This window comes from Melopsittacus undulatus, chromosome 1, assembly GCF_012275295.1.
Source record: "Melopsittacus undulatus isolate bMelUnd1 chromosome 1, bMelUnd1.mat.Z, whole genome shotgun sequence".
In the NCBI taxonomy this organism is placed as follows: Eukaryota; Metazoa; Chordata; class Aves; order Psittaciformes; family Psittaculidae; genus Melopsittacus; species Melopsittacus undulatus.
Window position 1 is genome coordinate 13,653,851 of NC_047527.1, and position 25,583 is coordinate 13,679,433.

Sequence of the window (25,583 nt, forward strand, 5' to 3'; positions counted from 1 at the left end):
AGTAACTAGTCACATTAGCATGTTCTTTAGAACATGCAGCTATCAAAACCTTTACATTCACAGCTATACCTTGTTTCATCTTCAGGCATAGGACTGAAATTTCATAGGAAGCCTTGATTTCCATGCGCATTGAGGCTCAGATCTGTTGCTGTTTGAAGGTATGTCTAACTTTCCTCCTCCATCTCTTTACTGAAAGTCACATTACCATGGACTGACTTATTTGTTGAAAAAAAAGTCTTTCTTTGGTGTGAGGCTCACTCCTGAATCAGCCAGTTTTCAGGAAGGCTCCATTTCTAACAGAATTATGTGCTTACAGTCACTCATTTAGCAGAGAGCACAAGTCCATGCGAGCTTTCTGTAGCTTCCTACGCTCTCCACAAGTTCACATGCCCCTGCATGCTTTTTAGTGCTCTTGCTTGAACAGAGATGTTGTATAATCTTAATTATACATATAGAAACTGGAGCATAAAAACTTTTAAATCCTAGACCAGAACTTCCACTGGAATTATGCTAGCAGCTTTAGAAAAGTCTACTTTTACTATTTTAGTGACAGAAGACTGGACTTTACCTTGCCTCACCTTCTTTTCACTCCAAAAATATCTCCTAAAAATCACTTATGATGAAAGGCATTTTTTCTAAATTTAAAAATAAAAGTTGAATGGAACTTAAAAAAAAAGCACAATAAAGGTCATACCTGCAGATTCTACTCATTTTTAAAGGTCCTGATGAGAACAAAGGCTGAATTTCATATTCTTCTCATAATGCACTTAGAAAATATCTTAGTTTTATTTAGTTTTTTCTTCTTTTGAGCGTTTAATTTATATGATGATACAGTTTCACCTCATGTATCATTTCAAATTAGTCTCTTTAGCTGAAATTGTTGCACTTTTTGGCAAGGACATATAATCAGTACTTGCATTTTATTCATAGTCTATAACTCACACAGTACTAAAGGCAGTCATGGAAAACACACTGATCAAATTGGAGGTTAAATGCCATGTACTAGTTTATTCTTTAAAAGAACTGGTTTTTGAATAACTGCTATTCAAGTGAAAGCACAATACATCACCTCCTTCTCATCCGCTGCCAATCCTTCTGTGAGGGGAGCATATAGGATCATGTAACCTGTGGCACCTGGTACTCCATTCCACTTCGCTCTCATGCTGCTCTGTGACACATCATACAATTGCAGATCTGATGCCATTGGCAAGGCAACTGCAGTGGAACAAGAGACAGACTTCAGTTGTCTCACTTGAACAACCAGCTATTTTCAAACAGTTTGTTTTACCCCAGGGAACACAAGGGAATATAGCTTTCTCCAGGCATGGAAGTGACATGACTGAAGAGCTGATTAGTACATAAAAGAATGCAGGATTAGAGAAACAAGGAAATGATGACCTAACCCATTCTAATGCCAGAGCAAAGTTAGCACTTACAAAGCATTTTAGCTCCTTGTCCTAAATTGTTTTGAATGTTTCAAGGGTGAGGATTTCTGGTCTTTAAGCACTAAATCACTCTGTCCAGATCTCATCCTTCCCTCTTCCTGATCTGCAGGAGGACGATGGCTCCCCATCGAAGAATGGGTAGGGCTGCTATTAGGAACAAGGAGCAGCCCCCAGAGGTGGCTATTTCTGGCAATGGTTCCCAAGCCAGAATGTGGGAGAGGCAGCCATGAGGTAGGACACCCTGGAGGAAACCCCGAATGAGCACACTGTGCGTGTCAAAACATTTTGACACAAACTGCTGTGTGTTTAAGGCCTGGATGTCCAAACTGGCTCCCAGGCCTTTGTCAGTGGAATTACGTAAATATGGGCAAGATCATCCATTGCAAATCATGGTGAATGCTAACCTGGTGTGTACAGTTGAGCAGGCTGAGTGAAATTCACACATTACTAGGAGGTTTACTTGTGAACTTAAGGCACTGATACCAGAATCAGTGTGAGTTTCTAAATATTTCTTTGCATTTCCGAAACTCTTCAGAATAGCATTTTGCGCTTCTCTAACTGCCCTCACTTTTTTCCTCTCACAGAAGAGAATCCCAAGGCTTTCACTGCTGTGACATTACTGATGGATCCCAGTCACTGAAGAAATACAAGGGAATTGGCTGCTCCTCCACAAAGCTCTGCTCTGCACGTTTCTGAAGAATCTGATCTGCAAACACAGATTCACCAAGCAATTCTAATTACAATGCTAATAACTCCCAGAGCTTCTCTAATCTCCTAGTCTCCTTGTCCAAACAAAGACTGCAGCCTGTCCAGCTGACATCTCCAAGGAGCAGAATATCTATTGCATTATGTACAACAAACTCCAACAGAGCTTTTAACTTCCTGTATACAAAACATGTCAGCCTCATCCTTTCTTATTAATTGAGGCTGTTCACTCAGTCTGTTGCTCAGGTCTGTAAACATGAGCAAAACTTCGACCTAGGCCTCTTTTTAGGTTTCTGCTTCCAGGTTACTCATCTATCTTCACTTCCAAGCCTTTCACAGCCTATCTCCACCCTATGTAGACCCTCACTGATGCAGTGACTTATATGAATTCCCACAACTCCTCTAATTATAGGGAGAAACTACCCATAAACATTTCCAAATGTACTTCAGTCTCCTCTTTCAGAGCTCCAGCTTCAGAGCTTTCAGACCTTTGATACCTACAGAAAGAAACAGCAATTTGAGATAGTCTGAAGGCACTTTCTACTACATTGTCTGTATTTCTACTACATTGCCAGTACAAACTGCTCAGGATCACAGAGATGCTACATCACCCATCCTTTTCCTTACTTTGATTCTAAAAATCTACAAGAAAAATATCCTCTTAATTATGATTCATATTTTAACTCCCATCAGGAACTTCTAGATACTCTGGCAATATAAATAATCATTACTGAAGAGGTGGCTGGAAATGAAACAAGTGGTATTTTCTATTGAAATTTGTAGCTGAAGAGCTCAGAATCTCAGATATAAATGTCCAGTAGATAAAGCTGATATGCATCTTGGACAGTTACCAGAGCATGCTAATACTCTGGTAACATAGAGACAAATGAAGCCTACTAAAACCCAACTTGAATAAACTAAACCATGTAAAAGTATATTGGCAGCAGTTTAAAATGTGAATACATTTTATATTTACTTCAAGTTAGAAATTACTATTAAATCGGAAACCTTTCTAATTGTCTGTGTGTTCTGCATATTGAATGTGTCTATTTAGATTTCACATACCTGTAAGCTATATTCAGTGTTGTATGTGAACAAATGTGACAGGTGGCTATTTTAATCTGTATGTCACACAAAGGCAGGAATGTAAACTACAGTTTTCCATAGTTATCCATTAGGATAGCAAAAAATACTTTCAAACTGCAGGTATTTTAGCATGTGGAGTGATTAATATGTCAGACTATTACTTCCAACACACTGTCAAAGGCAACTGTACAAAATGCTTGATGCTGCATGACCTTGGGGTGTGATCTGATCAGATCTCAGAAAGCCAGCAGGGCTGGGCTCCGTTAGAACTTGACTAGGTGACTTCAAAGGAACACCAGGTGCAATATAAAACAATTCTGTTGGCTTGGTATGTTACTGTTCTCTCTGTCTCAATAAATTAAACAGATCCTAACACTGTGTTATGGTGTATAACATGGCTGGAAATGACATTTGGGAAGACAGACAAAAATAGAAGTCTCAATTTTATATGATCCTATTTTATTTTCTTTTCAGATTGGGAAGATTAGCAGTGACAGAGAATGAAAGAACCACTGAGGATGAAAGTCACCTTTTGACATCTAGCTTAACTAACTTCCCTGGTCAGTCAGGGTCAGCTAGAACCACGTCCAGCTGGGCTTTGAATGTTGCCAGAGAGGCAGACTCCACAACCTCTCTGGACAGCCTATTCCAGTGGTTGACCACCATGAAAATAACATTGTCATAGAGTCATAGAACGGTTTGCGTTGGAAGGGACCTTAAAGATCATCCAGTTCTAACCTCCCTGCCATGGGCAGGGACACCTTCCACTACATCAAATTGCTTCAAGTCCCGTCCAGCCTGTTCTTGAACATTTCCAGGGATGGGGCAGCCACAACCCCTCTGGGCAACATGTGCCAGTGTCTCACCACCCTCATCAGTGCTGAGCAGGGGGAAGAATCATCTCTTTCAACCTGCTAGCAATCCTTTTCTAACGCAATTCAAGAGGCTCTTGGCCTTCTTTGTGACAAGGGTGCATTGCTGGTTCGCAGTTAGCTTGTTGTGTACCAAGATCCTCAGGTCCTCCTCTGCAGAGCTGCCATCCAGGTGGTCACCCCCCATTGTGCACCGACACATGGAGTTATTCCTTCTCAGGGACAAGACTGCAGTTATCCATGCCAGCCTCCTGTCACCTTTGCTTGATTTCCTGCTTGTCAGTATAGACCTTTCTTGAACTTGTAGGATGTGGTCTTTGGGTATCGACCTGCTCTGGATCCCTCTTTTCATCAGGGCCATATCCCTTGGGATTCTTCCAACCACATCTCTGAAGAAACTGAAGACTGCTATCCTGAAACCCAGAGCTGTGGTCCTGCTTTTTTGCACTACTCTGTTCTATCAGAACCCTGAATTCCACCATCTCATAGTCACTGCAGCAACGCTAGCTGTGACTTTAACCTCCTGCTCCCAGAAAGTTCTTTCTTGGTTTTAAGTATTTGCTGCAGCAGAGAACTTTGTCTTGCTGTCTTCTTGATCACTTGCATCAGGAAGTTGTCAAAGCATTGTAGAAATTTTCTAGATCACTTGGGCCCTACTGTGTTATTCTTCCAGAAGATATCAGGTATCGATAGATCAATATTGACTTCCTGGCTCCTAGTATGAACTAAAAAGTCAGTCTTTATTTCCATTCCTAATATCTGCCACACATACTAAGAAAAAGTAATTGTATATTGTATACAAATACACAAAATTGCTACAATCAATAGCAGTACATTATGTCAGGTAGTAGCATAGTTTTCATTATAGAACTCAAAACTGCAAATGAATTAATTCTAACAATATCCCAAGGCACCATTTTACACACAGAAAATAACTGAATCATTGAGAAAGGAACTTACAAAAGTTACCTTGAAATCTCTGGCACTGATGGGAATCACATGCAGGTATTTCCGGTCCCACCTAATCCTCCACTAACAAAATCATCTTCAGCCACAAACCTAATTTACGAAGCTTGGCTCCACACCCAAAGTGTAAGACTGTTCTAATTTAGGGTTCAATACACTGACTTCAAAGTTCAGCCCAGAGATAAAACTTTTCTCAGTGTTTAAATATCCACAGAGCATTTGGATTTAGGAACTTAGCCCAGAATTGATTCAAACAGACATTAATTTAAGGTATTAATAGAAGCTAAATTGAAAAAGACTTCTTCTGTGTTTCTTTTTCAGAAAGACTAATGCTTACACAGTGTGATTAAATGCAGACAGTCAAATTCGTAACAAACATGATAAGGATACTTACGTGTAGTTTCAGTTCCACGGAGGCCCTCACTAGCAGCATTTGGGTATATAGCAAATACAGCTATCTGGTATTCAGTTAAAGACATGAGGTTTTTCAGAACTGCTGTTGATAAGCTTCCATCTACCACAACCTGTTTGGAAAGAAATCAACTAAATACACGTATCTGCTTTCTGTAGTGGGCTTCAGAGCCCACATAGGGAATTTCAGGGTAGATTTAAATATGACCATGGATTCTCTATCTGGTTAGTTCTTGCTGTTGTATTAAAAAATTCTGCGAAGCTTTTCCTCCTATTACCTCTTCCGGCTGTCCTCCTCGAGTGGGATAGTACACAACCCTGTACTTTTCCACTTTGCCTGGTGCATGGGTCCAACTAACCCGGAATCCTCTAGCTGATACCTCAGATGTGACCAAATCCGAAGGAGCCCCAGGTGAAGCAACAATAGTTCCTAGGTTAGAGACAACATACATTTTTTATTCCCCTCTGTAAAGTAATTATTGGTTTGTTGTATTTGTTGAAACTCCAAAGATTGTTCCTCATCACAACTTCAAATAATTGGCTACTGGACATTTATTTAGGTCATTTTCAATAGAAATAATGACTAATAATGAGTACTGCACATGGAGTTTGCACTGGGATTAAGTCTCCCTAATCTTGCATAAACCTTAACATGAAAGAAACAGAAATATAAAACTAAGCCTTCCTGTCCTTCCTCCCATTACTCTTCAGAGCCCTTTCTTTCTGTTTTGTTTTGTTTTCTTCACGTTGTTTTCCTTCCAGTCACAAAAATCTTCCAAGGACATCCACACCTGTGATATTCTGTGCTCTTCTGAAGGTTGGAAACAGATACGCTGCCTGTCAGCAGATTGAAGAGATGTAGTGAATGGTCATCACTGGCAATCATCTGTTTCCACAAAGATGTCTCATTTCTCTGTATTTTTCCATCCTTTCCTTCTCAATTTCCCAACTGACTGCTTACTCCCCCTCACAAGACACAGCTAATATTCTGTATTCCTTCCAGTTTCCAGGTGAATAAAAGGGGAAGAAGATGGAATGAAGCCTTACTAACGCATACTCTCTCATTGCACAGGTAGAAATATTCCAAAATATACTTTTGTGTATTAAATATGAAAGAGAAAAATTCCATCATGAGGAAGGGACAAAGTAATCTTAGTAGTAAAAAATATTGAAAACTTGGGAGTCAATAAAAACAGTAAGTTAGAAGATGGAAAGCACAGCACAAATGTAACAATTCCATGTGCAGCTGTTAAAGTAATTCATCCCCAAACTGGTGTATTAGGAAAAAAATTCCTTACCCACTACTCGGAAATAGTTACAGCAAAATTAATGTCTATTTTTGTATTTTTTGGTACTGCCAAATATCATAATATTTACCATGATCAAAGACAGAGAGCAAAAGATCAAAAGATATTAAAGCAAGCTTAAAACATACCAAGGAAGATAACTTCCCTGACAATGTGCTTTCTTGTGAGCAAATGAATATAGAGCATGAGTCAAATGTCAGAGAGCAACCCAGAAGTGCAGGCACTTGGAATGGGATTTGTAGCTCTAAGTTCTTATTAAGTTACATTACATCTTTTTTCTTACTCACTTTTGATTTCCTTTTCCTGTTCCTCTACACGTGAGCACACTGTTCTGGTAAGACCTTCAACAATGGTATGCATGAAATTAAAGTCAGCAACATTGTAGACGTGTGTGCTGTCAGGTTCAGAGGCAATCTCTTTGAGCTCATTTATATCTGCATTCTTCACACCTTTCATAGGAAAGAAAAAGAAAATATTTGCAATTAAAAAGAAAAAATCTTGTATATAGAGGGATTGATAAACTACATTTTACTCTGTTAAAATGCTACTTCAAAATGCTAATTTCTGCCAGTGTAACCAGCATTTTATCAGCTGATAATGTAGCATCCATGTATATCTAAACTTCAGTTACAGCATGATGTATTGGAAAATGCATAAAGAAGATTTACATTAATGATGATACTGGATACAGACAGAAAAAAAGCTCTTTCTTAATATACAGGGCAACAAATACAAATACATTAGGGTTTAACAGGACACAACACATGGACGTGGCAGAATACACACCAATAGCAAACAGCTCAATGCCAGCATCTCGCAGGTTTTTAGCAGGAGGGATAACATCATCTTGGGACTTCCCATCAGTGATCAGTATACCGATTTTAGACACCCCAGGTCTTGCACCTGCTTCAGGCTTAAAGCTGTTTTCCAAAATGTAAGTTAAGGCAAGACCTAAAAAAAGAAACATTTTAAAAGACTTTAAGAGAGGAAAATGGCCATTAATTTTAGCTAGTTTCACAGTGTTTGTCTTTTCACTCAATTTAAGATCATGAGAAACCTTCTAATGAAGTATAAAATAAGTATTTATTTATTGAAAGTTTCATTTCCAACAATCAACCTAAACTACAGAGAAGACAACATTCATGTCTAGCAGCCTTTTGATCAATCAATGCAATTTAAACTGGCAATGGTAACCTAAACTGATCTTCCTGTGAATGCACCATCTTTTCTATCTTACTCTATGAAATCAGAATAGGAAGTTTCCTCTCCTTTTACTTATGTTGCTTACATGAAAGCACATGTTCTGGATAGCTTAGTAAATCCCCATACTACGTACAATCTTACTTTAATTTGTTTCTTGGCTTGTTTGTCCTTTCCAATTTACAATAATTTAAAGCTTACAGAGGATCTGATTTCAATAACTGCTAATTATTTCAAGTGAAGGAAGAAGAACATCTCCTCTGGACAAATTTACACACCACAATGAGATCCTCTCTGAAAACTCTCCCAAGCCTCCCACAGCAAGGGTTCTTCACTCACCTTCTTCTAACATCCATATAAAATAATCATGATAATTTACTACTTGCTACCTTACAGTAATCTCATTCCCAGAATCATACTGGAGTCCTTGTGCCCTTAACTGCAATTATTCCTTCTACCACCCTTGCCTCCCTGACAAAAGAATTTACTTAAAGCTGTGTCTGGGTCTTTGGATATATCTTTCTCCTGGCCAGACAGCCAGTATTACTAGCTGCTACTTTGAAGATGCTGGAATTGTATTCAGAGACTGTATTTTTCACAGGTTGACAGGCATCCCCCATTTATCCATCACTAAGTGTCTTCTGGGGCTTCAGTGCTCTAAATACTAAAAGGTCAATGGAAATGTAAAAGCCCCAGGTGATCATTTGAAAGGTTACTATTGCCAGTTGTCAGGTATTAAAACAACATTCTTTCCTTCTCCAGAATAAAGCTTTGTGCGTGAGCATTATGAATGGATTTTGCATTTTCTTCCTAGCCGTAAGAGTTTGCTCCCAACAGAGAGTTCATGTACACTTTGTTTTATGAGACTCTGTCCTGACCAGAAAGGTTCCCAGTGAAGCCAATGAGACAAGTGCTTCAGAGCAGACTTCACTGACACTGGATACAGTCATTAGCAAGCTGCAGAAACTCATCCTTTTTGCCCTTCATAATAAGCACTAACACTTCTTAGTCCACACAGTAGGATATGTTTTTAAATAAAAAGCAAAAGATAAATTATACACAGTACCTGTTAATGTATTCCCTCCCTTATAGGGTAGATTACGAACTGCATCCAAAACAGCATCTTTTGTGCCATAGGCATTCAAATGCCATTCAATGCGGGGGTCACCACTGTACTGTGCAAGACCTAAAGAACCAGAAATTAAGGTAATCCATCAGAAAATGAAGCTTTTTATTTTTTCAAGTACCTACACTTTATGTACTTGATTACGAACAGCTCACTGTAGCATGTTTACCATAAATAGCTTTGCTACCATACCAGAAATACTGCATTGCTTGATGCAAAAAAAAACCCAACAGTATGAAGCTGTGCTTAGTGACAACTTCTAAATTTACTTTCTTTCAAGTGGTTAGGACAGCAAGTGAGGAGCATGAAACTTTTTCAGAATTTAGCAGGATTCCAACAAATTGTTCTTGAAAAAGAACAATTTTATTCAATATGTTTTTGAACAGACTAAAGTATAAGTAGCAGAACAGAAATAACATTTCAGCCAGTTTCAACCATCCACTGGCACATTCTTCCTCTGAAAATTAAACTGCAAGGTTTTGATTTAATGCTGAGCAGTCAGTATGACTGTTTCCATTGCTTTTTCTTTTCTACTGACATTACATTAGCTCTTACTTAAGCTGAGTATAACAGTGAACTGAGGAATTAATTAATACTACAGACATTCCAGCAGTATTACTCCTATGAGAGAAGTGCTAGTTCCACGTGAGGATGAATCTTGCACAAACAAGTAGCATTAAGCTGTTAACTATCCTGAAATCATATTTTTACATTGCTACAGAAACATTAAGAAAAGAATATGGCACCTTACCTACTCTTGTTTTCTCAGATCCCACATTGAAAGCAGAAACCAGATTTTCCAGGAACAGTCGAACAAGCCTGAAATTGAATCTGCCAATACTCCAAGAACCATCTACTAGTATCACAATATCTGCAATTGCTGGAGTTTTACAGGTAAACAGGCTTCCTGTAAATCATTCAAATAAAAGCAGAAATGTTAATTCAACAATAGAATTGTAACTCAATAAATATATTTCCACTAAGGTTACTCCACTTCCTCTCTTTCCACTAAGCTTAATACTTCAACTTTCTTTCCATAGGCAAAGTGAGAAATAAAAAAAATTACTAAATGTATTGTTCTAAATTCAGTCATAGAACAGTTTGGCCATCGTCTACTTCATTTCTTCCATTAAACTATTCGAAATTAGGGGTTTGCTTCTAAGAATATAATACACCAGAAAAGAAAAAATCAAATGTTTTATTACACAATCAAACCAGCAGCTCATTTTCATTCTCAAGAATATATACACACAGTATACAGTTCATGACACTTAAATCTTAGGTGTCGGCAATGCAGCAAGAGCTACCTAGAGATGCAGACACCCAAAACAGTTATCAAGATTTTATAATCAATGTATAAAAGTAGGTGTTTCAAAATATCTCATTAACTCTGTAGAAAAACTTCTTTAGCTGCCATTCTAGACTTCTAAAGTTAGAAGTGAATCTCACCCTGAGAGTCTGGAGTAAAACTGAAGATCATATACATCTGAATAAGCTGTATTAAACCTTAGGAAGCAGTCAACACAGCAAAGATAAAAAGCAAATACCTCTGATGCAAGTTCACAACCTCTATGAGAATTAGCACCACATGAGTATTTAGTCTTACACATATATGGAAAAGTACACAAAAATACAAAAGTGAAAAAAAAAGGAACAGAATGAGAATTAGCAGAGATGCATATTGACAGTCTCTAAGGTTTAGCTAACCAACAGGGAAATCAGAGGATACGGGACTCAAGATTAGATACAAACCACAAGATAAGACGAGAAGGTTTTTTAGGGATACAGATTCCTAAGAAATTGAGAAGCGTTCATTTTGAGAAAATGACAGGAAGACAAAGGAAGACCTTTTGATAACCTTAGATGGAATTGCCATATCCCATAGAAGCAGCTGCATGACTGTAAAAGTAAGGTTACTGAAAGAGTGGATTCATATTGTAGGGGTTGGAAAAATGAGTGATGTTACATGGGTATACTAAACAAAAATTTATATTTGAAGTATAAAAATAGCAGACTCTCCACATGTCTGACTATAGAATAAGGATGGAATAAGGGAAGTCAAAGCAAAGCATGTTAGTGGAAAAGGTACTATGCATCACAAACCATTTAGAGTTAAAAATAATGTCCCTTAATACAGTAAAAAACCTGCAGATTAATGAAGTAAGCTGAACCCAGTTTTTATCACCATTCTTTCCAGGATTCACTGCATAAATTCATTAACAAAGGATACCAACATCCAAAGAGACTAACAAGAATCACAAAGTACACTGTTAGAAATAAACTGATCTTGAGCAGAGATGCTCAGCAAATAAAGGAAGTAATTCAATGAGAAATAACCAAAAGGTGCTGATGTTAGATCACAAGTGGCTCTCCTGTTACATAGAGGGAATAAACCACACGATTAGCAACTTAAAACTTTAACATGATATTATTAATCACCACCTTTTCACTACAGACAAAATTATAGTCTCACAAGCAAAAACAATTTGATGTGCAGAAGGAATTTAAGTGATTAGTAATAATTATGGGTTACATTCGTAGTATAGCATAAATCCACTCAGCAAGAAACCCAATCCATGAAGTTACAGTTAATCTCTTAAACGTGTAGTATAACTGTTTTTAGAAGAGCAGGGAACATTTCCTACGTGCTGCTAGCAGTGTGGAATAAGTTCTAAACACAGGACAAAAATTCCACTTACAAAGATGCCAAACCAAATATTTTATTTTAGTTTTTACAGTACAAGACAATGCTATTTGAATTGGCAACACATTTTAATGTATAAACACTGGGGAACATTTAGTAAGCATTAGAAAAATTATCTTAAATTGGAAGATAAATCCAAAAGAGGTCCAAATCTTTATATCACTGAAGTCAACAGGAAAACTTCCCTTGTTTTCAGCAAGACTGGAATCTGGTTTGTGACTAAATAGAAACTTACTGGTCATGGCAATATTAATGTTTTAAACATCTTTGCCAAATAAACTTCCTGTTGGTCATACTGCATTACTTGCACTATTTGTTTCCATTAACATGCAGCTCAATTGTGCCATCCTCACACTGGTCATGATTAGCTTCTTAAGCTTCAAAAGAATTCCTGGCAAAGTAAAACACTACTCAACACCACTAAGAATGATAGAACTGGACCCCTGACTCCATCCAAGCAGCTGTACTATATAGCACAGATGTACCTTTTCAGTATGATCCCAGCTGTTTAATCATATAGCCCAATGAGGATAACAGGATTTGTGCGGCTGCATTTCCCTTCTCTACTTCTAAAATTTTATACTTACTATGACAGCCAGTTAGCACCTTAAATCTTACTCATTTCATATCAGAAAGTTTTACCTATAAGGCTTCTTTAATCCTGTAGTGATGGCTTTGTGAATAAAACTTTTAATCACTTTTAGTTAAATCCATTCGGTGAAGCAAAACCCAAAGAATAAAGAAAACAATAACAGCATTCCTTTCAATATTTTATTTCCACATCATCAGGTCAGTGCAAATGGTATCTTTCAATTATTTGTTTCTTTAAAAAGCATGTGTGGTTTGATCCAAGATTGTACTGCAATCTCACAGAATGGGAAAATTTGATTCATTCTTCGTAGATAGGAGATACTTGTTGAGTCTTTTCTGCATAAAACATTTAGGGTTTGTTACTTCTGTACACCCACTATTTGCTTATGTTTTCTCCTTGTTGTACTTAATAGAATTGTAGAAAGTTCCCTAAAATGGAATAAACAACAGTGAGATATTAAACAGAATAACATGCTGCATAGAAATCTTTAATACCTGATAGGAACACAAACACCACATCACCCTAATTTATAAGGTTAACCTATAAGACACAGTGTGCAGCAAATAATTCATGTACCCCACTGAGATTAGCCAGTTTCCATTACCAGTTCTAGCAAATGTCTTTTTCAGTAATCTTTCCACACAACCATACATGGTCATGTAAGGTCTGAGGATCATTTTAAATGTTACAACTACCTAAAGTAACTTCAAGAGGCAATTTTCTCAAAAACATTTCTCAAAGGATTATGATAGTATATAATTCCATACAAAGAAAGGTTCCAACACTCAGTGTTTTAGCCCACTAGATGTTTCAAATACTGTGATCTGGTTCTGCATATTCCCCTTGTACTCAGTCATCAAGAAAACAGTAGTGAGACACTTTCCTCTGATTTATACAGTACTCACCAGTTTTGAGAGCATGGCCATAGAGAGGAGACCAGTTATCGAATTTTGTATAATGTTATAGAGATAGCATTATTCTACTTCAAGTGCTGCATTCCACAACAAATAATAACAGAGCCTGCTATGTTTAGGTTAAAGAAAATTATAGAATTGCAAAAATCCTAAAGCCAGAAAAAGACTTTATATATTTTACGCCAGCAACTGTCTTCAGTGCATCCATCTGCAATGAGAGTAGGAATTTGATGGGAAGAAAGTAAAAAATTAATGGACTTTCTATAACAAATTTACAGTCTTCCTGGCGTTATTTGGCAGAAGGAGCATGTCACTCTGCCAGAAAGCTAAATGAGGAGGAAGAGGCGTCATCTGCTCATTTCTGCATGTCAAAACTTCACCTTCAAAGACATCAGCATACAACTAAAGGCTACCAGCAATGTATTAGGACAAGATGTTTGCAAAAAAATTGCTTCATTATTGCCAACAGTCATATCACCATCAAGAATTTTGGTTTCAAAGAATAACCAATACTGAAAGAACTTTGCATCTACCAAATGAAGTTTCCTGCCTTTGATCCCTCAAGCCCTCAGACATTAAAGGTGATGCATTTGCTTGAAATTTTAATATGCAAGTGCTATCACACTATCAAGACTCATGTCAGAGCTGTGAAGACAATGATGACAATACTGGGAAAAAATATCCAGCTAGAACTTTCTGGGATAGAGGGAGAATTAGTGAGGCCTTCAAAATGTGATCCTTGCGGCATCCCATTGAAGGGAATGGACTGCAGAGGGGAGACTGGGTGAAGCTCTAGCAGTACAGGGAATACAAAGAACAAAGCAGGGTCTGCAAGTTTCTGTACACACTGACCACCTCCCTGAGGCAGCATTTTCAACCTGTTGCTATTCTTTCACATGTGCATTCAGTGACCAAGTGAGTAGTATTAAAAATCAGAAGTCTGACAAAAAAAAAACCCTGCAAGCCTTTCCTAGGAACAAATGCAAAACTATGATTTTTAGACTAGAATAGTGGCTCTTTGACTCTTGGATCTTTCAGAAGTTCTTTGAAAGTCAAAAGGAGAAGCAGTAAATACAGACACTACCACTTGGGAGGACTTAATGCCTTAGAAGAACCAGTTCAATTTGCATGCAGTTCTGATACATTTTGCAGAAACACATATGATATTTTGCCTCCCCTCAGTATGAAGCTCTGCTCTCATTTTCAAGAGCCAAAACACACACTTCTACTAGAAGTAAAGACTATAATTCTTTCTGAGTCTGCAATGTGTCATTTCCTTTCTTACTCCTTGTCACAGTGGAAAAGTCAAATAATATATGTGGAAGGAGAGGAGCAAAGTTCAAGTAGAGGTCAGTAATAATACAGCATGAATAGAAAATTCGCTCATGGGGTAGCAAAGCACAAAAGTCAAGAAGCTTGATGACAGAAGTGATTGAAAAATACCTTGTGAATAAAGCATGAATGACAGAGAAAAGTCAGTCCCCCACAATGTTTGACAGTACCACAGCTGAGCAGAAGCACCACTGAGGACAAGGGTAACATAAATCTACATCAGCAAAATGTCACTTTTAAAAATGGGTTAAAAAAATTCAGGGACGTGCAGCAGTGTTCAGCTCCAAAATTCAGCAACTCACTAGTCCACGCTTTTGACACTGATATTATTGCACTGTGCTGGTGATATCATCACTGCACTTAGACCTCAGTTTAATACATCCCATATGTCAGGCTACGGACCAGGCAAATGCATACAACATAGCTTTTCTTTGAACTATATCCAACCAAGCCTGAGTTTGAAGGACTCAAATGCTGGAACATCATTAGGTTGAAAGAGCAGCCCAATGAGGTTAGAAGTGTGTCCCTGCTCCCTAGAAAAAAACCCCAACAAATAAAATAAAGCAGCCAGCCCTTTCCCAGGCACCTTGTTCTGCTCCAGGAAACCAATATAGCCCAGCTGGCAGGCCTACAAATTTGTTATTTGGAGGAGTTGGAATATTAAGATTTACTGAATCTGTTGTGCCTAATAATGTCACATTTGACCATGAATGTTTTCCATACATACGCAATGACAGTTGTACTTCTGCAGTAAGTAATTCACTAGTTTAGAAAAACTTTTAGGACTTTCTTCCTACATCTGAGCTTTTTAATTTACTTGAAAGACAGGATAAATATAAAAGGTAATTATGAAAGTGTGTTTTCTGGCAGACCACTGCAGGTTTGTAACATGGAAGCACCTGAAGCCTACAGCAGTTTTCCAAACAACAACACTAAACTCTTTTGAGTTTCAATAGAAAAATATGTTTAAAAATCCCCCTTCATTTAAATGGAGAGTTCATTTATTTATATTTCTCTTCCAACAGGCAACACGTCAAGATGGAACAAAGCATACTGATGAAATCTTTCCTGAAACATGGCAAAATACAGCGTCCATTTAGCCATAATGATTCACACTGAAGATGGTCCACAACCCTCCTGTGAAACCTAAGAAACACTTCTGCAGATTACAATGATATGCTCTACTTTTTGCTCTCAGTTCTGATCCGAGTGCAGGAATGCTTTACATGAAACAGCTGTCTCAAAGTCTAAATTACTTTTCAAGGCAGAGAACTATAATTTTTTACTAATATGGTCATATTCATCCACCATTGCTATGTAACAAATACACCAGAATTTATTTCCCTTAGCTGTAGTGAAATATGAAATTCCTGAAACAGTTTTCTCTGGCTATCTAGAAGGCTGGAGGTCAGGGGGCTGCAGACAAAACTGACACTCAGAAACCCTCAACATTAAGCTGTAGGTATAAATCCCTTTAAGCCATAATAAAGAGCTGGTCTGTGCCTGAGCTTGCAACTAAGTTGTCACTTTAACAGGTTAAGTAACACCAAACAAGCTGTATATCTATGAAAATCATTAATATAGAACTAATTAAGAATCAGTTGAAGCTGTGTTGAAACTGCTACAACACTGTTACATTAGAGATCAGCATTACATATATATGCCCCATCCCTGGAAGTGTTCAAGGCCAGGTTGGATGAGGCTTTGAGCAACCTGGTCTAGCGGGAGGTGTCCCTGCCTGTTGCAGTTGCAACCGCAACTGCATTATCATGAAGGCCCCTTTCCAATCATTCCAACTCAAACCATTCTGTGATTCTGTAAATCCAGGTACATAGGATGTTGTGGCCTGTGTGAGCAGAAGAAAAAAAAAGATGGTGCAGTACAGGTACAGTACAGAAGACTTTCAAATTCAAGTCACTATAATACCTTAAGCATTTCTTGAAATGATATTATCATAATGTAACTAGTGTATATGCTTATATATAGAAATATAGATACGCAGTGATCTTCAGAAGCATCACTAATTTTGGATGTCGTGTCAATCCACAAAAGCTTGGGATGGAATTTGTGTGTCCTCTCGAATCTAGCAGTTCATCCGCTGTCTCATTAGCAGAGATGTCCAAGTGAATGGCTTCAGAATCAGAAGTGATTCTGAAGAATCTCTAACTCCCAGAATCACAGCGAGGTGGGAAGGGACCATTGAGACCGTCTCGTCAAACTGCCCTGCTCAAAGCAAGGGTAACTCCAGCAGATTGCTCTGGCTGTGTCCAGTCAGGTTAAAGCATCTCCAAACATGGAGGCCCCCTAACACAGTAATCTTCTTTAGTGTTTGACCACCTCACAGTAAAAAATTCTTTGATTAAATTAATTCTTTGACTAAATGGAATTTACAGTTATTTCAGTTTGTGTCCACTGCCTCTTGTCCTTTGACTGAACAGCACTAAGAGTCTCTGCCTCCTTTACTCCTTCCAATGTGTATTTTTACAAATATCCCTTGAACCTTCTGTACTACAATCTAAACAGTCCAGCTGTCTCAGCCTCTCTTCTTATGAAAGATGCTCCAAGCCCTTATTCACATTCATATTCATTAATCACATTCATGGCCCTTCACTGGACTCACTCCAGTAAGTCCATGTCTATCTTCTACTGGAGAAACAGCCCAGCACTGGACACAGAACTCCACATATGGTTTTACCACGACAGAGCAGAGAGGAAGGATCACCTCCCTTGATGTTCTGACAACTTTCTACCTAATGCAGCCCAGAAAGCTGTCAGCCTTCTTTACACAGGCACATTCCTGGCTCCCAGTCAACCTGTTGTCCACCAAGACCTTCAAGACCTTTTCTGCAAAGCTGTTTTCCAGCCAGTGGTGTCTTCCTCAGAGGATTTGATTTTGAGGTTGCTTGGTTAAGTCTCAATGAGCAATTTAAAAGAATTCCAAAAGTCTGTGCCACTGCAATGTACTGAAGTATTCAACGGGGCTAAGCAGCAATAAACATACCACACATGTCTTTTCCTAACTAAGCATTCAAAATAACTTTTTGATTTTCTTTTCCTCTAGTTCATAGACTTTCAAGTTCTTCTCATCCACTAATTATTCCCCATAATAAACTAATTACTAAATAGCCATTTTGTGTATTTTTCTCTTCAGGTAGATTACACCCCTGTCTTCAAGCCTGCAATGTTTATTCCTGTTCAAGATTCCAGTCTCTTTGATTCACTTATTATTTCTTTGATCATGTACTTACACTATCACCCAGCTTGACAGATAAATAATGCATATTGGCACATCAGTTATGCAATCTCATATACAGCAGATAGTTCAATTTTTAAACCACAGAAGGACTACTGACAAATCTCAAAATAATTCTATTATTCCTTCCACTCAGTGAAAGAATACTTTCTTCCATTCAGTGCCATTTATAGCTACTTCATTTTATAGTGTTTCAAAAACCTTTAAAACAAAACGACAAGTCTTACCTCTAAATGCAACTGCATTTTTAAAAAGTAAAACAAAAAAACCAAATGTAGAACCTTATCCTAAAGACTTCAGCACAGACATTTCCTTAACAATTTCACTCTACATAGGAAGGCTAATTTCTAATCTTTAACTTGCAGATGTATGAGAAAAATACTACTCTGATTTAACAGAAAATCTCTGATAGGAAGTAATAAGACTTTAATGACTACATTACATAGGATGTTTTTAGAAGATCTTCCAGAAACAAGGGCAAATTCTAAATCTGCAAGAGTGAATTTAAAATTTACACTGAGGAAAAGACAATTATTTTAATTAATCTAGACAAATTACTGGCTGCTACCCAAAGCATGCAGCTGTTCTGGGAACTGTCGAAACCAAAGGTGGAGTCTACCACAAGGTACAGGCTCTTCTTAGACATCTGAGCCTATTTTTAGTTTGTTGAGTATCAACTTGGCTATTCACAATAGCCATAATCAAAATGAAACCACTGGCTAAACTAAAACCACATATTTCAGTATGCATACCCATAGTTAAACTACCCTGATGCTTAAAAAGCAGGGAGAGAGCAACTATATAAAAATTTATTAAGATAGTCCTATGGAGCTCAACAGAAGACCTTATTAATTTTTTTTTTCCAAGGAAAAAAATGTTCAATATTTAATATATAATTGTTCAGTTGTTCTTGCTCATTTTTTCCAATAAATAACGATTTTTGCATAATTACATTCTATTACATCAGTTTTAGGGTTTCCCTCCCACCATCTGTTTTCTATTCCCAGATGAATAAAGTACTAATGGTTGCAAGGCTGGCAAAGGGCATGTGATCCCGTTGAGACAAAAAAGGAGCTTCTGAGTGTCATTTTCTTTTTTTTAAGGTACAGCTAAACAGGACTGCCCATCAAAGTCATAGAAGTATCTCAACCAACCTGAAACATATACATCATTATTGCTTGCAACTCATGCTTTGTTACTACTTCTTGAAGAATGAAAAACCCACTAAATATTATGAAGCTCTGAGGAAGAAACATCGGCCACTGTTTGACTTCCTTGCCCCCTAGGTATTGAGTTAAACTTGGATGTTGAGTTTGCAAGGTCCTGAGGGTATGGAAAGATACAGTGTAGGGAGACAAGAGATGAGTGGTATTTCACAAGCCACAGCCAATTCAGTCTTTTTGAAGGAGCTATCATCTTTATGCTCACAATTCAAAGTTTTCATTCCTTTTATCATACTTACTAGAAAGATCAGTGTGAAAGACCAGAAATTTTACCACACATTTTTAACCGCATAAAGAAACCAAAACGAAGCAAGACCCTCCTGAGACTAACATTACTTCCAACTTTCCTGCCTACAAGGAGACTGACTACACTCGGCATCAATCGGGCTCCCCAGAGAAGCTACTTTGAGAATTCCAGGAGAGTGTACTCTTACAAGAGTACCATGGCTCCACTTACTGAGGAATAATGAGCCAAACAAACACTTCATGAGACAAAGAGGCACACACAAAACCCAGCAGTCAGATACGAAACAGGACTCCCTCATTATATGTAGACAGACTAGTACAATCAGTACAGGTGCACCAGACAGGCAAGAACACTTTTGATGTGGAAAACATGGAAAAATCAGCCAGGTAAGTTCAGTTTCAGCTACTAACCAGTGTGTTTTTAACAAAGGGCCATAGCACAGCTATAACACCAAGGCCTACTCAGCACACAGGGCATCAGGCAAAGGGTGCTGACCATGAGACAGCCCAGAACTGGAGTCCTACGTCAGCAAGTCCACAAAGAACATGAAGACCTCAAATTATGCAGTAAGGGTGGAAATGACCCTGAAATAATCTCGCCTCAGTACAAGCTCCTGCATGATGCTGTGCAGCAGTGTTAGTATCAGATGAATGAGACTGTGAAGTTAGACTCCCCCCTCTCATAGTGTTTCAAGGAACAGCCTTGAAAGTGAATTTGTACAGCAGACAGTTGAAAAGCAAAAGATTCAGCACCTTCTAGTTGCATTCAAGACAAGGCCACCTTAAGGAACACAGCCCCTGAGAAGAGATACCAAAATGTTAACCTTAATCTCCTATTTTGCTGTCCAGACCACAAAGCAATGAAACTTGTTCATCAGGGTATTCAGTACAACTGGAATGCAAATCCATTATAAATTTGCTCATGAATATATAAATCCTTTATGATCATAGCTTTCTTACAAAAAGGTCTTGGTCTTGCAGTTCAGTGTTTATTAATGTATCTGCTAACTCTTTTTTGATTCTCCCTTCAAGGTTGCCATACAAACTTTAAACACTGTTAATTCTATCAAGGACAAGCATCACCCATGATATACTGAGGTATTTGCTTAGAATATACATAGCCAAGAGCAAGCCTGCAGACTTCAAATTAAGAGAAGTTGTAAGGCCAAATGATGAAGAACTGTTAAGTAGTGTCTCAGCATGGTAGGAATAAAAGTATTTCAATAACAAAACATGTCAACACAGACCCTGAATCCGACCTAAGGTAAATGTCTTGCTGCCAGCAGATCCACCCATGCCAGCGCATTGTGGATTGGGTGGATGCCCAAGAGCTAATGACTTGAAGAGATGAAAAAAGAGTCTGAATTGAATGAAAGACCCTTCATTCAGCTGAGCTTCTATTAATCAGTCGTCAAGTATGTGAATAGCAGTCTCCCACTTCAGCTAAGAGCAGATTGCATAAAAAAAGCTCAGTGCCTTATGGAAAGCTACCAAAGGAAAAAAAAAAAACATAAGAGCCTAGACAGGAGGTTTTCAGCTGGTAATGGTTCAGATTTACCAAGCATTATACATATTTATTACACAGTGATAGGAGGACAGACATAACTCAAGTGTTATGAACATAAGCAGTTCTGATATTAGGAGCTGCATTGCTTTATGACAAAATTGAAACTTACCTTTAGGTCAAAGATAAGCTGAGTTTCTTTTTCTACTCTTTTTCTGCTCTGAAAGAGTAAAGAGCTATACAGTGTGCTTTTTGGGGAAGTGGGGTGTTGTGGGGTTTTTCACTTGAGCTACAAATTATCTAGGTATCTATGTCAACACTGTGTCTACTTTTCAGTGAATGAGACACATACAAAGAGAGTTCCTACAGGGGGATGGGATGGAGACTGTGGATAACAGAAAGCCAATCTATCCAATTTCCAGCTTCTGCCTGGCCTGAAATGCTGAATGAAAGGATGAGAGGTAATGCACAATCACAACCATGTATATGATGTTAATATACTGGCAGATGGAAGAAAAGCAGTTCCTCCTACAAAAAGGAGGAGCCAAAAGATAAGTGGAATCCTTGAGTAAGAATGGAGATTAGCCATAATTTCTAGTGCCAAGCTTTCTATTTTCTGAACAAAGCAAGAGTTTGTCTGGCATACCCAAATTGAAGAAGATATCCAGAAACCTCCATGTTAATACTTAATCTCAAATCAGGCTAAGGTAAATAAAGAAAATCATTCACAACTTTAGAGATATCTGAAACAGACAAGGCAGTTACAAGATATATGAGACCTTTCTTATGTTAAGATCAACATTTCTGTTCTAAGCTCTCTCTGTGTTTCTCTCTCTTCCCTGATCTCACTTTAATCAGGGACTTTTTCTGTCAGGATCAAAGTGCACCAAAGGAAAACTCAAAGTAAACCCTTTCCCAATTCCAGCCTTCATAGCCACTTTTGGGTATTCACTTTCAAGCTTGCTTTCTCTCAAGAACATATTCTTTCTTATTCAGATGATTTCAACACACTTGCAAGTAAACTAATGGCTATTTAGTTTGGCCAGATGGCAGATGTAAACGCTGCAGTCTCTAAATGTAGCTTGCTCGTTTTTTCCCAAAGCAACTACCAAAACGATGACAAGGGAAAAGCATTTAAGAATTGTGTTCACATCAGTGCTGATACTTCCTATCAGGTTTTCCAGTTGTGGGAGGCAGGAAGCAGGAGTCTGCCGAAGGATCCTGGCCAGGTCCATAAAATATTGTCATTGCAAAATGAAATCCAAAGTTGCAAGCAGTTGTCAAAGAATACAAGAGCTTATCTATGTCCTCCAGAGAAACTGATATGATGAACTCCTGGAATAAGTGCTGGTCATCCACTGTACAATGAGCTATACTTTCTGGACAGTAAAAGGGATTTGACCCAAGAGCTTCATTGCACTGGAGTCCCCCTGTAAGTCCTCCAATGACTAACAAGGAATTTATAATGTACAAAGCTCACAGTTTTATAGACTGGGGCCATTGAGCTGGGGCAAGTCTGCATGCTTCTAGTGGGCACAGGATGCAGTGATCCCTAATGCAAGGCAAAAACCAAATCATATTGGTAGTGGAAGAACTAAGTACTTCCCAATAAACTTTGCTTTTACCCTCAGACTCCAGAAGCAGATTAATGTGCAAGGGCTGAGAAGATAAGGATTATTTCAGAAGAAAAGAATGGCACTGGGCAATAATGCCCACACAACATAGTTACGATCTCCTTCTGCTTGCTCATATTACAAGAGTTAAAGTGCCCTTCATAAAGTTCAGGGAAATGCTGTTAGTAAGGCCAATTATAGGCTTTGTAAAGACAGAGGTAATGATTTCCATAGGAAAGGAGTTCAGCAATAGATAAATAATAAAAAAGGTCATGACTAAACACAGTATTTGCAGTTACATTAGCCAGGATGAAGTGAGTAAAACTATGAAACATAGCCAACAGAGCAGAAGTTCAGAAGGTATTAATTCCTGTGGTTTAGTCAAATACCTCATAGCATTCATTTCACACTGTCTAGTAATACTTACTGAAGCATCTGACACTAACTAAACAGACAAGTTAATAAATTAGATAATTAGTCTCCTCTACTGAATAGTATTTTGATATACTTCCCTGGATTTTTTCCTACTCTGCTTAAATAGCACAATTCGACAGCTGCAGAGTGAATGTCAAAGCATATTTGTCTCAAAGATGATGGCAGTATTGGAAGAAGAAAGCAAATCAGTGTATTTTTGAAGTTTATTGCCCCTTTCACTTCTACCACTATCAGAAGGCTGATGTAACCTCACTTGCAAAAGTTGTTATAACAGAGATCTTAGATATGCATACCATCTTACTTTGAGGATTACATGCCTTTTGCATTATCTGATAATGTAAATAGCACTGCAAGAAAAAAATATTTAGAAAAGAGTCACTCGGAAACATTTACTTTGAAAGGCTGTAGAAACAAATAATTACATCAGTAACAATGTAAAATACATTGGGAAGACAAACTATCTCACTGCAAAACTGAATCATTTTGGATGTGTCTACACAGTTTCTACAGGCACCTGAGAAGTCTGCCTATTTTCCAGACATAGACGCGGAAGCTAAAAGTTAGGTTCACAAGAAAAGGTACAAAAGATCCACCACCAAAGAGACATCGTTTCTGCATGATGCAGAGCACTGGCAGAGCACACCCACCTGAAAGAAACTGCAGGCATACTTCTTCCTGTTAATACTCAGCAGATTAAGTATCACATAACAGATGGCTTCAGGGCTCTCTACAGGAGACTTTATGATACTAAACTCTGAAAGTACTAAAAACTTGAAATATACAACCAATACAAGCAAAATCTCTTCTCTGTGCAGCACTGAGTAGTGAAATAAAAGAAAATGGGACATATATCAGAGGAACTCAGAGTGAGAAGACACTCTCCACTTGCATGTACTTGCATGTGTATACAGATCTATAATGTTTATGTATATACATCTGTATGCATAATAGAATATAACTAGACTATAGTCTATCACTAAATTAGCATATCACTATCCTAACAGTATGACTAGTAATGTTAAATTCTTTCGAAGGAAATATTTGTTTATCCTTATGGGTCTTTTTTACCTCTTCCTCATAAGCTTTTATATTTAATTTAATATACTAATGCAGACATATCAGTCAAGACACATGAAGTCACTATCCAGTGTTTTTAACATTAGTTCATGTTGTATTAGCTACATCATATAGATAATATAACCTGGTATCTACACCTTTCTATTATACTTTGTGAAAGCCAAGGTATGGCATTACACAGCTCATTAAAAAACCTTCTGCAATTCTTTCCTATCGCTGAGGCCCGCTATGATTTCTATATTATTTTGCACTCACCCAGTGCCTAATTCTTTCATTTATCCTTTCTATACCCATGACCCAACAGATTAGCAACAGATTTTCTTTCCTAAGCTTCTACATGCTTGTCTCAGTCTTCCACAATGATAAATGCAGATCTAGCTTTTATTGTCAGTTGACTTGTCCTAGAGCTTCTACCTGCATACTCCATTTGAACAGGAACTGAGGGGCAATACCCCTTTTCTCAGGTTATCTCAGGTCCCACACTGGCCCCGGCAGTTCTGGTAATATTCTGCCAATTTGATTCCTGGCATGTGGTAAAGGTGACTCCATCAGGAAGAAGCATCTAAAGGATTTAAAAGGCTGGAGTTCTCCCAGGCTTTTTACCTAGGCCACATGTCACTAGATCATCATAAGAATTGGTAAAAACCCACACCTGCCCCTAATGGATTTTCTCCAGGGATGAAACACAGTTCTAATTTGGGAAGGCTGAACTAAGCAGCATGCTCTGTACTGTGCAGTGAAGACCTCTGACCTCCCTAACAACTCATACTTAGTAAATGACTATATTACATGCACTGTTATGTTGCATTGTACATAAATCACATCATCTTTTATGGGAGCTTACAGCTCATCATTTTAATAGTGTATAGTCTGTAGAAGGCTTATCCTGTAAAAACTTTATTCAGAAGAGAAATCTAGTTCATATGTGCTTGATGCTGTTGTAAATCATCCTGATCTGAGATTTGCATAAGGGAATTTCTGAACACAACATGTTTAAGACTGTGCAAATGCTTCACTCTAGTAAAGTGTTACTAGAGCACCTCTCAATTTGGGTATCCATGCCCAGGTTTGGCAGCAGAGGATATGGAAGGGTGGTCTTTTGAGAAGAGGCCTGGGGCTCCCCTGTGCCTGTGCACAGCTGGCAGCACCTCTGGGAAGACATATTCCAGAAAGGGCAGAAAATACCAGGTAGAGGAAGTGGGGTGTGAGGGGAGAAGAGTGAGACACAGCAGAGGGAACCCTCGGATGAGGAGGTGCTCCATGGTGGAGCAGGTATTCCCTGCAGCCTTTGGGGAACACACACTGGAAGAGAAGAAAAGAATGGTAGAGAGAAACAACTCCTCAACATCCTTTTTTGCACTGTTTGCTTCCTTTCTGAGTGGACCTGCAGTGTAACCTGCAGCAGTAACAAGGGAGAAGAGGAGTCTGGGAGAAGGGAAGATGTCAAGTTGAGTCTGTGAAAGCAGGGAGGAAGACTGTTGTTTTAATGTTTGCCTTTTTGTTTTCACTACTCACATTAGCATTCTGTTAAAATTACCTTAATTGGCAATGAATTAAGTAAATTTTCCCCCT

General features: G+C 38.2%; 1 protein-coding gene across 6 annotated transcripts in view; it reads right to left on the reverse strand.

Moving 5' to 3' along the window:
• COL14A1 (collagen type XIV alpha 1 chain) overlaps nt 1–25,583 on the reverse strand; it is a 117,587-nt gene that overhangs the window by 73,284 nt on the left and 18,720 nt on the right. For all 6 annotated transcript variants that reach the window (XM_034061399.1, XM_034061328.1, XM_034061371.1 and 3 more), the window contains exons 6-12: nt 9,870–10,025; nt 9,059–9,178; nt 7,579–7,743; nt 7,080–7,241; nt 5,764–5,915; nt 5,469–5,598; nt 1,070–1,215 (exon numbers count right to left, since the gene is read on the reverse strand). In XM_034061399.1, coding sequence (XP_033917290.1) covers nt 1,070–1,215; nt 5,469–5,598; nt 5,764–5,915; nt 7,080–7,241; nt 7,579–7,743; nt 9,059–9,178; nt 9,870–10,025 — 1,031 coding nt within the window. The remainder of the gene's footprint in view (nt 1–1,069; nt 1,216–5,468; nt 5,599–5,763; nt 5,916–7,079; nt 7,242–7,578; nt 7,744–9,058; nt 9,179–9,869; nt 10,026–25,583) is intronic.